General features: G+C 45.0%; 1 protein-coding gene across 1 annotated transcript in view; it reads right to left on the bottom strand.

Annotated features, from left to right (window-relative positions):
- LOC124622452 (myrosinase 1-like) overlaps positions 1-12,427 on the bottom strand; it is a 124,156-nt gene that overhangs the window by 63,211 nt on the left and 48,518 nt on the right. The window contains exon 5 of the mRNA XM_047148153.1: positions 3,114-3,297. Coding sequence (XP_047004109.1) covers positions 3,114-3,297 — 184 coding nt within the window. The remainder of the gene's footprint in view (positions 1-3,113; positions 3,298-12,427) is intronic.

Raw genomic sequence — 12,427 nt, 5'->3', positions numbered from 1 at the left:
TCATGAAAAATTGGTTTTATTGTTCCCTCCTGATTCTTGTACGTACTACATATTGCCCGCTTTACACAAGACGTATAATATTACCAACAACAGGCGCAACACTGAACTAATTCGAAATGGTAAACAGCAAAGAGACGATGTTCTGCGCTCTTATTCATAGTAGTATCGCAACTTGGTATTACTGTTAATTTTCTTTTCCCTACGTTCTTCCTCTTCTTATATACACGGTTTCTAAAACGTGGCATCGTAACCAGAACAAAAGTGTACGACAATATTAAATGGAGCAAGATGTTCGAAATTCTGAGGAAAATAGGAGTAAGCTGTAAGGAAATACGGGTAATATTTGTCACAGAAAACAATGTAGCCAACCCTTGCACACTCGCTGTATGCGTAACATAAGGCGCTGTATCCGTAACAGGCCGAGAAAATCCCAAGCAGTTCGCCAGGAAGTCACGAGAGGGTGTTAGATGCATTCAGCGGCCGCCCGTTTCCTCTGCAGGCGTGGGGGAAAATGGTAATAACTCCACTTCTAGGGCGAGTAGAACAATAATTCAAAGTTTACATTAAAGAGGAATGTTCCAATTAATTTTCGGTAGCAAAAAAAAAAAAAAAAAAAAAAAAAAAAAAAAAAAAAAAAAAAAAATCGTAATTTTTTGGATTTGACCACCGACCACCTCCGGCTCCCCTTAAGGCTACAATGCCGCCTCGTGTAATAGGGCTACGTGAAGCTGGATGTTTCTTCTGCGATACTGTAGAGAGACTGGGTAGGAATGTAGCCACTGCGCATGACTACCGGCAGCGGTTGTCACGAGAATCTACAGTAGCATGCAGACCGTGCTGCGTTCGGGCACTTGGCGCTACCTAGAGGCAAAACTATAGTGTTCGGCGTCATGGCTCCGGCGCGTTGTAATGGATCTGCAGCAGGAGTTTGAGCCGCAGTTGGCTCCACGGTGACACAACGGAACTGTTACAAATCGGCTACTTCAAGGACAGCTCCGAGCCAGACGCCCTGTAGCGTGCAAACCACTGACCCCAAACCGCTGCTATTTGGGGTTTCAGGGGTGTCAAGGGAGAGCTCATTGGAGGGTAGGGTGGAAGTTTGTTGTGTGTTCTGATGAAAGCTGGTTCTGCCTCGGTGCCAGTGATGGCCGCGTGTTGGTTAGAAGGAGGCGAGTTGGGGAACTCCAACCAAACTCCCTGCGTGCTAGACACACTGGACCTGCACCTGGAGTTGCGGTCTGGAGTAGCAGGCTGCAGATTTGTGCGTCAGTCTCGTGATTCGACCTGTTGGGCTGCCCTACGTGAACAGCATTCCAGGAGAATGTTTTCCAACAAGATAACGTACGCCCACATACCGCTGTTGTAATCCAATACGCTCTGTGGAGTGTCAGCCTGTTACCTAGGCCTGCTCGATCAGCAGATCTGTTGCCAATCGAGCACATGTGCGAAATCATCAGACGAGAACTCCAGCGTCATCCACAAACAGCATTAACCTTTCCTGTATTGACCGACCACGTGCAACAGGGATGGAACTTCATCCCACAAACTGATATCCGACAAATACACAACATAATGCATGCTCGTTTGCATGCTTTCATTCAACATTCTGTCGGCTGAACACCTTATTAATGTACCGGTATTAAATATTTTCGATGACTTACCTTGTGCTTACTTTGACCTGTGATCTTGGAATGTTAATCATTTAAATATGTTACCTAGATAAAGGTACTCCAGGAATTTCATTACTGTACATTAGTACACTACTGGCCATTAAAACTGCTATACCACGAAGATGACGTGCTACTGAAGCGAAATTTAACCGACAGGAAGAAGATGCTGTGATATGCAATTGATTAGCTTTTCAGAGCATTCACACAAGATTGGCGCCGGTGGCGACACCTACAACGTGCTGACGTGAGGAAAGTTTCCAACCGATTTCTCACACACAAACAGCAGTTGACCGGCGCTGCATGGTGAAACGTTGTTGTGATGCCTCGTGTAAGGGGAGAACTGCGTACCATCACGTTTCCGACTTTGATAAAGGTCGGATTGTAGCCTATCGCGATTGCGGTTTATCGCATCGCGACATTGCTGCTCGCGTTGGTCGAGATCCAATGATTGTTAGCAGAATATGGAATCGGTGGGTTCAGGAGGGTAATACGGAACGCCGAACTGGATTCCAACTGCCTCGTATTACTAGCAGTCGAGATGACAGGCATCTTATCCGCATGGCTGTAACGGATCGTTCAGCCACGTCTCAATCCTGAGTCAACAGATGGGGACGTTTGCAAGACAACAACCATCTGCACGAACAGTTCGTCGACGTTTGCAGCAGCATGGACTATCAGCTCGGAGACCATGGCTGCGGCCGACCGGAGTGGCCGAGCGGTTCTAGGCACTTCAATCCGGAACTGCACGACCGCTACGGTCGCAGGTTCGAATCCTGCCTCGGGCATGGATGTGTATGATGTCCTTAGGTTAGTTAGGTTTAAGTAGTTATAAGTTCTAGGGGACTTATGACCTTAGATGTTAAGTCCCATAGTCCTCAGAGCCATTTGAACCATGGCTGCGGTTACCCTTGACACTGCATCGGAGACAGGAGTGCCTGCGATGGTCTACTCAAGGACGAACCTGGGTGCACGAATGGCAAAACGTCATTTTTCCGGATGAATCCAGGTTCTGTTTACAGCATCATGATGGTCGCATCCGTGTTTCGCAACATCGCGGTGAATGCACATTGGAAGCGTGTATTCGTCATCGCCGTATTGGCGTATCACCCAGCGTGGTGGTATGGGGTCCCATTGGTTACACGGCTCGGTCACTTCTAGTTCGCATTGACGGCACTTTGAACAGTGGACGTTACATTTCAGTTGTGTTACCACCCGTGGCTCTACCCTTCATTCGATCCCTGCGAAACCCTACACTTCAGCAGGATAATGCACGACCGCATGTTGCAGGTCCTGTACGGGCCTTTCTGGATACAGAAAATGTCAACTGCTGCCCTGGCCAGCGCAATTTTAATGGCCAGTATTGTATCTTGTGCTGTTGCAAATCGTTTTCCGTCAGCGTGGCTCGTCATCGGAGTACGTGGCGTTGTCTAGCCGTGCGCTCACCTCCCTGCGAAGGCCGGAACGTCTCGTTGTAGAGGCGGTAGACCCGCGCATGCGCCACGAGCACCGTCCTGGCCAGCAGGTAGTCGGCGATGCCGGACGAGTTGGCGCCCGGGGCTGCCTCCGTGGCGGTCGAGTAGCCGCGGGAGAACATGTCCGGCTCGTTGAATGTCAGCCACAGCTTCACCTGCGCACAGGTGATAGCGTTAGACCAGAGTACGCCTGACAAGCCTGGTACTGCACTACTAGAAATCAGCACGAAGGCGTGGATATTTGTAGGAAAACTAACATTGTCGGTTTCAATAGCTGCGCACACTGATGAGCCAAATCATCGTGACCTCCTGCTTAACAGCTCCTCTGTCCGGCTTTGAAACGAAATACATCACTGATTCTGCGTATCAGGGGTCTGACAGTTTGTTGGTAGGTTTGTGGAAGTGTGTCGCATTAGATGTCTATAAACAGTGTAATTAGGCTGTTTAGGTTTTTACGAGGGCAGTTCAATAAGTAATGCAACACATTTTTTTTCTCGGCCAATTTTGGTTGAAAAAACCGGAAATTTCTTGTGGAATATTTTCAAACATTCCCGCTTCGTCTCGTATAGTTTCATTGACTTCCGACAGGTGGCAGCGCTGTACGGAGCTGTTAAAATGGCGTCTGTAACGGATGTGCGTTGCAAACAACGGGCAGTGATCGAGTTTCTTTTGGCGGAAAACCAGGGCATCTCAGATATTCATAGGTGCTTGCAGAATGTCTACGGTGATCTGGCAGTGGACGAAAGCACGGTGAGTCGTTGTCCAAAGCGTGTGTCATCATCGCCGCAAGGTCAAGCAAGACTGTCTGATCTCCCGCGTGCGGGCCTGCCGTGCACAGCTGTGACTCCTGCAATGGCGGAGCGTGCGAACACACTCGTTCGAGATGATCGACGGATCAGCATCAAACAACTCAGTGCTCAACTTGACATCTCTGTTGGTAGTGCTGTCACAATTGTTCACCAGTTGGGATATTCAAAGGTTTGTTCCCGCTGGGTCCCTCTTTGTCTAACCGAACACCATAAAGAGCAAAGGAGAACCATCTGTGCGGAATTGCTTGCTCGTCATGTGGCTGAGGGTGACAATTTCTTGTCAAAGATTGTTACAGGCGATGAAACATGGGTTCATCACTTCGAACCTGAAACAAAACGGCAATCAATGGAGTGGCGCCACACCCACTCCCCTACCAAGAAAAAGTTTCAAGCCATACCCTCAGCCGGTAAAGTCATGGTTACAGTCTTCTGGGACGCTGAAGGGGTTATTATGTTCGATGTCCTTCCCCATGGTCAAACGATCAACTCTGAAGTGTATTGTGCTACTCTTCAGAAATTGAAGAAACGACTTCAGCGTGTTCGTAGGCACAAAAATCTGAACGAACTTCTCCTTCTTCATGACAACGCAAGACCTCACACAAGTCTTCGCACCCGAGAGGAGCTCACAAAACTTCAGTGGACTGTTCTTCCTCATGCACCCTACAGCCCCGATCGCGCACCGTCGGATTTCCATATGTTTGGCCCAATGAAGGACGCAATCCGTGGGAGGCACTACGCGGATGATGAAGAAGTTATTGATGCAGTACGACGTTGGCTCCGACATCGACCAGTGGAATGGTACCGTGCAGGCACGCAGGCCCTCATTTCAAGGTGGCGTAAGGCCGCAGCATTGAATGGAGATTACGTTGAAAAATAGTGTTGTGTAGCTAAAAGATTGGGGAATAACCTGGTGTATTTCAATGCTGAATAAAACAACCCCTGTTTCAGCAAAAAAATGTGTTGCATTACTTATTGAACTGCCCTCGTATATTGGTAACGCTACGTAGCGCTCTGTATTAAAATCACTGGCTGTGTTGTGTGCAGTCTGTGGCTAGTTTGCATTGTTGTCTCCCATTGTAGTGTTGGGCAGCTGGTTGTTAGCAGCGCGTAGCGTGGGGCAGTTGGAGGTGAGCCGCCAGCAGTGGTGGATGTGGGGAGAGAGATGGCGGAGTTTTGAAATTTGTAAGACTGGATGTCATGAACTGCTATATATATTATGACTTTTGAACACTATTAAGGTAAATGCATTGCTTGTTCTCTATCAAAATCTTTCATTTGCTAACTATGCCTATCAGTAGTTTGTGCCTTCAGTAGTTTGAATCTTTTATTTAGCTGGCAGTAGTGGTGCTCGCTGTACTGCAGTAGTTCGAGTAACGAAGATTTTTAGTGAGGTAAGTGATTTGTGAAAGGTATAGGTTAATGTTAGTCAGGGCCATTCTTTTGTAGGGATTTTTGAAAGTCAGATTGCGTTGCGCTAAAAATATTGTGTGTCAGTTTAGTGTTGATCAGAATAGGTAAAGAGCGAAATGTCTGAGTGCGTTCAGTTCTGCTCAGCTGTTTGAAAATCAAATAATGTAAGAGGTTTGGCTCAAATGTTCAAATGGCTCTGAGCACTATGGGACTTAACTACTGAGGTCATCAGTCCCATAGAACTTAGAACTAGTTAAACCTAACTAACCTAAGGACATCACAAACATCCATGCCCGAGGCAGGATTCGAACCTGCGACCGTAGCGGTCTTGCGGTTCCAGACTGCAGCGCCTTTAACCGCACGGCCACTTCGGCCGGCTGTAAGAGGTTTATCAGCACAGTAATTAATTAATTTTTCTAAGGGGACGTTTCAACAGGTCACGTAATTCGCGTAAATAAATGGCCGCTGATTTGCGTACGTGTTGATGGCGCCCGATAGCGACCCAGACAAGTTCCATAGGATTTACATCAGGGGAGTTTAGTCACCGACACATCAACGTGAGTTCACTATAGTGCTCCTCAAACCACTGTAGCACGTTTCTGGCTCCGAAACACGGACAATTATACTGCTGGAAATTAACATCGCCGTCGGGGAAGACATCAGACGTGAAGGAATGCACGTGGTTCGCAGTTGTCAGCGTGTCTTCGATTACTACTACAGTTCCCTTGCGAGCGCAGGAGAAAATCTCCTATAGCGTAATACTGCTGCCACCAACCTGCATCCATGGCGCGCTGCACGTTTCGAGCCACCGTTCGCCTTGATGACGTCGTTTGTGGAGACGGCTATCGACCTAGTGTAGCACAAATGTGATTCACCCGAAGAGCCGACACCTCTCCATTGATCGACAGTCGAATCGCGATGGTCCCGTGCCCACTGCAGTCGTAACTGACGATGTCGTTGGGTCAACATGTGAACATATAGGGGCGGTCTGCAGCGGAGCTCCTTGTTCTCTATAGAGTGGGAGACGATTCTTTGGTATTGACAGCTCGGTAGCGTCTTTCCGTTGCCTAGCGACCACAGGCAGGCAGCCAATGACGGCCTGACTTTGAGCGGGTAGCAAGGGCCACGTTGCCGCTCTGAAACCCGGTCGCGCGCGCTCATGAAACTTACCAGTGTCTCGCGTGCAGGCGGTGCGGTCGTTCGTCGTTTGTCTGAAGTTGAATTCGCAGTTTATTTCGTTTTTGTTGTTTTTAGTGTTTCTTTGTTTATGTTTCGTTGTAAACAATGTCTAGTGCGGCGGGCAGTACCAGCCCAACACAAGAAGTGAAACGGAGGAAGAAAAGTGTGCTACACACCCAGGCCCGTGAATTCGTGTGCTCTGTGAGGGATTACTTTGAGAAAGAAAAGGACAAAGGTGAGCCCTTAATTCCTGTTCTTCAGGTTGTGAAGAGAACTGCAGCAGCATTGAAAATAAGTAAGAACACTGTTGTAAAGATAGGGAAAGAACAGTATAGTGTAGATTGTGACGAGAGTGGCACAACAAAGCTGCACACACCAGGAAAGAAGCGACCGAGAAATAAGCAGGTGACAGCTTTGGACGATCTTCAGAAAGACGCTATTCGTCGTCATATATACAGCTATTATAAGAGAATGGAACATCCCACTCTATCTAAATTACAGGTGTCGCTTCAGAAAGACGATCTTTTTAAAGGGAGCAAATTTTCATTGCGTACAGTGTTGAAAGACATAGGCTTCAGCTATTCACTGTTTAACGGACGCAAAATATTAATGGAAAGGACAGATGTAGTTGCATGGCGGTGCAGATTTCTGCGCAGGATCGTGGGTGTGGAATTCGAAAGTATAGTGTGGTTAGATGAAACTTGGGTCAATGCCAGCCATTCTTTACGTAGAGGCTGGAATGATGGAACGCGCGAGGGGACAATGGCAGTGCCTGTTGGCAAAGGAGGGCGTATTATTGTCTTACATGCAGGAACATCGAAAGGTTTTGTGCCAAACTGCTTCAAAATGTTTCGGTCAAAAAAGACGGGAGATTACCATGAAGAAATGAACAGTGTAGTATTTCAAGAATGGTTCAAGACATCGCTTATGACGAATCTGACAAGTCCATCAGTGATTGTTATGGACAATGCGCCTTATCATTCCGTTGTTCACGATAAGGCACCAACCTTGGCAACAAAAAAAGACGATATCATTCAGTGGTTGAAACGGCGAAAAGTAGATTTCAGAGAAGATTTAAGGAAGGCGGAACTGCTCGAAATTGTGGCACAAAAGAAACCCCAATTTCCAACATATGTAATTGACGAGATTGCTAAAAGGCACGGGCACGAAATCGTTCGGCTTCCTCCATACCACTGTCACTTCAATGCAATTGAAGGAGTGTGGGCGCAGATAAAAAATTACATTGCTGCAAACAATAAAAAATTCACGATCTCTGAAGTGGAAACTCTTCTTCCAGCAGCTATCAATAAAGTGACAAGCGAGACGTGGGCTAGAATTGTAAACAGCACTGCAAGTGCCATCAGAGAGGCGGTCAAAACCGAAGGGGCTGTGGAAGAATGCATCGAAAATTTAATTATACATCTGGGAGAGAGCAGTGATAGTTCGAATAGTGCTGAGGAAGACAATGTCAAATCAGATTCTGACAGTGATGTGAGTGGCGTTTTTCCATTACAGCAACTACAACGTATTGAGGTATGTAAGGAGGGAGTTTGCTATCGATCTACAACCAGATCATCATATTGTGAGTACTTTCTTCAGATTATAACTCTTAATACACTGACCAATTATTCTGTAGCTTGTAGTAGAACAAATTAATAACGCTAATACTTAACAATGGAAACCAAAACTGCTAATGTTCAACAACTTGCGAAAATAGTTTTGATTTCAGGTGTGAAGTTTAACAAATAACTTTATTATGTTTCAGCATCTTAGATACTTGTACTAAATAGCTCTTATCAGTTTTCGAGTTAATATATTTCAAGCATCAACTTTAAATAAATTCACGCGTACCAATACGACTTGTATTTTGTCTCGCTTTTATTTCTGCTGCTAGAGAATGCGTGTAGCAGACAGGGCGCCGCGTGCTGTGAGCCACGTTCGGCAACAGCGCCGTCTGCCCGCCGGAACTGTCAGTACCAATCACTCGTCTCACGGACTATAATGTACGATGGACGGTGAGCTCCGAAACACTTGCGCGTGCACAAGCACTGTGCTCTTTCGGCAAAGATGCCACTGATCACCATCTCTCCTACTTTATATAGCATACAAGCCTCCGTACCCCACGTTCTGTGAAGAGTCGTGAACGTCCAACCATTCAGCGCCTAATAGTAGTTTCATGTCCTGTGTCTTTCCGTAGAAGCACGTGAACTTTCGAGCAGCTTCGCCGTTTTCGAGACACTCGTTCACAGGCTCCCCGTAATAATGATCTCCCCTTTGCCAAAGTCGCTTATTTCAATGGATTTACTCATTTGCAGCCCACATCTTCGTTAAGGGGCTCCGGAACGCCCTATACTTGCAATGTTAAAATAACGCTTATAAATTACACCTTTCCTCACAAAGTATTTGAGGTAGGAAGTAGAACTTTTTACAGATTATTTATTGGAATATGGGCTACAACTTAACACAGGGATTCTACAAAATTTTAGTTCAGTTATTAAAGATGATTTTTTTTCAATTGTAGTGAAAATTCACAACATTTTTTTGCAATTATTTATTTATATATTCAAAAATATACAGTTTTTTGGAAAAAAGCTGTGTTAAATTATGCAGAAGGTACTGTGTAACATTTACTGAAAGTTTGAAACAAATATGGTTGGAAGATCCTTAGAAAACATGTAATTAGTATGAGAAAATAAAAGTTTTGGGAATCGAGCGACAAAGATTGTATTAACTTTTTAGTGCATTCCAGGTCCATAGGATGGATTATCTTCATCCTCTGCAAACTCCTCCTCCAGCTTCCTCTTGTTCCTCCTCCTGTTTACTCTTGCTTGTATTTCTAGACTCTTTACAGCCCTGTCTGCAGCCCGAAGGCGTTCCTTATCTAAAGCAAGCATCGCTCGTAGTTGTGTTCGTAGACTTTGCTACCATTTTCTTCAGTTGCAGTTACTGCAACACTGTTCCAAAAGGTGGTCATGTGCGAACACTTATCACATTTCAGTTGTATTTCACTAGCAAGTCCTATGTGCTTTATTATGGAGAGTTCCAGACCAACTTCACTACAATGAATACATCTCATACAGTTTGAAAAAATTCCTTTGAGAACCGACATATCAAATATTTCATTCACATCCGATTCGCCCATAAAACATTCATAGTTTTCACTCATTGAACCAAGCTTCTTCTGTGAAGTATTTTCTTTCCCACTTTGACTGCTATGGGCAGGTGTACTTGAGAGGTTAGGTTCACTCACTTGGTTATCGTCTTTATTGTTTACAGTAATAACACATACCTTTGGCTTTCCAACATTTCTCCTTTTCTTAAAAGCCTTCAGAGGATTTCTAATAACTTTACTTTTACTCATTATTATACTTCAACAAAACAGAGACTCAAGAAACAGAATTAATTACGAATATTTTCGAGATAACGACAGAGTAAATAAACATGAAACAATCGACAATCACACCAGCGATATATATTGAACCATCACAGGTTAGCCACAACACATACTTTATCTCACATCACTAAAATGTACCTGATGAACACGGACGTTAATAATAACACCATTTGACAGCAGTTTAACAGCGTCACAGTGGGTCACGCCCATGTAGAACACATTTCAAAAAAAATTTAAAAATAGTTGTAGTCTTCGGAATTGAATAAATTATATATCTATTAAAAGGTAATAGTCTGCAGACTCTGAAAACGCAAAAAAGTAAAAATTGAACTTTTCATGATTTTGAGCCTTTCCGGAGCCCCTTAAGGTGATCCTCCCGCCTGTGTCTGCTCCGTTTACATATTTTTACTACCTCGTCACGTGCCCCAACTCCACCAGGGAGCATCCAACTCCGCGGTGGGCAGTGGTCATAATCTTTTGACTGGTCAGTGTACATGCAGTAGTATCAGATCCAGTATACTGACAAATGCAGTCAAAAGGTATGGCATTTGATGTCAGTAGTACAGTATATAACAGGACATCAACGATCCGGGTGGCAGAGGCTGAACTCGGTACAAAGGCAGTCGGTCCTGCAGATAGGAAACAGACACCATTAGTGACAGTACGCGTTGTGCACATAAAATACAATTTGACGTAGCCACGCGGAAAACAGTTATCACGCGATAAAAAAGTCTGTAGGCCCACCTATAAGGAAATGGGACTCCCTAATTGCCAAATCAACAAGAAGTTGAACCGTTCAAGTACAGTGATATACAGGCTGATTCAAAAAGAATACCACGACTTTAGGAATTTAAAACTCTGCAACGACAAAAGGCAGAGCTAAGCACTATCTGTCGGCGAATTAAGGGAGCTATAAAGTTTCATTTAGTTGTACATTTGTTCGCCATTTCAGCCAATAAAGTTTTTGGTCCCTTTTTCTTCGAAGGTGCTACTGTAACTGGACTACAGTATCTGGAGATGTTAGAGAATTGGCTGTTCCCTCAGCTCGAACAAGAAGCACAACAATTCATATTTCAGCGGGATGGAGCGCCACCACATTGGCACTTATCTGTCCGTAACTACCTGAACGTCAACTACCCGAGGCGATGGATCGGCCGCCAGGCAGCCCGTGACAGAGCACTTCATCACTGGCCTCCAAGAAGCCCTGATCTTACCCCTGCGATTTTTTCTTATAGGGGTATGTTAAGAATATGGTGTTTCGGTCACCTCTCCCAGGCACCATTGATGATTTGAAACGAGATATAACAGCAGCTATCCAAACTGTTACGCCTGATATGCTACAGAGAGTGTGGTACGAGTTGGAGTATCGGGTTGATATTGCTCGAGTGTCTGAAGGGGGCCATATTGAACATCTCTGAACTTGTTTTTGAGTGAAAAAGAACCTTTTTAAATACTCTTTGTAATGATGTATAACAGCAGGTTATATTATGTTTCTTTCATTAAATACACATTTTTAAAGTTGTGGTATTCTTTTTGAATCACCCTGTATAATTTCATTAGATTTGCGCACGATGTGGAGAGAATGCAAAATATGGGAGAAGTCGAAAATTATATTAGGCAACGAAAGGCTTACTTTTGAGCAAAGTAAGTGCCACAAACCGTTATTCTTCTCAACTTTTTGCTCATTTACAGTTGCCAGTAAGTACCAGACGAGTATGACAGATTTTGGCAGATGGAAACACCTAGCATTCCAGAAACGGCTACAGAAATTTGCTCTAACACCCAAATATAAGCATTCTAGATTGGAGTTTGCTGAAAAACATATGATCATGGTCTTCAGACTGGGATAACGTGGTCTTCAGCCATGAAAAGAAGTTTAATTTTGATGGGTCGGATGAATTTCAGTATTATTGGCACGATCTGAGAACAGACCAGCAGGTAAGAGTGAGCAGAAATTTCTGTGGTGGAAGTGTTAAGAGTTTGGTTGCTTTCTGCACTGAATGTAATGCAGTTACTGCCCAGGTGAACATGAGAATGAACTCTAATGCACAATGTGATCAAAAGTATCCGGACACCCCAAAAAACATATGTTTTTCGTATCAGGTGCATCGTGCTACCACCTGCTGCCAGGTACTCCACATCAGCGACCTCATTAGTCATTAGACATCGTGAGTGGGCAGAATGGGGCACTCCGCGGAATCCACGGACTTCGAACGTGGTCAGGTGACTGGGTGTCACTTGTGTCATACGTCTGTTCGCGAGATATCCACACTCCTAAACATCCCTAGGTCCACTGTTTCCGATGTGATAGTGAAGTGGAAACGTGAAGGACCACGTACAGCACAAAAGCGTGCAGGCCGACCTCGTCTTTTGACGGACACAGACTGCCGACAGTTGAAGACGGTCGTAATGTGTAATAGGCAGACATCTATCCAGACCATCATACAAGAATTACAAACTGCATCGGGGTATACCGCGAGTACTATGACAGGC

This window comes from Schistocerca americana, chromosome 7, assembly GCF_021461395.2.
Source record: "Schistocerca americana isolate TAMUIC-IGC-003095 chromosome 7, iqSchAmer2.1, whole genome shotgun sequence".
Lineage (NCBI taxonomy): Eukaryota > Metazoa > Arthropoda > Insecta > Orthoptera > Acrididae > Schistocerca > Schistocerca americana.
Note: the sequence above shows the minus strand (reverse complement) of the source record. Positions and strands in the feature narration are given on the sequence as shown.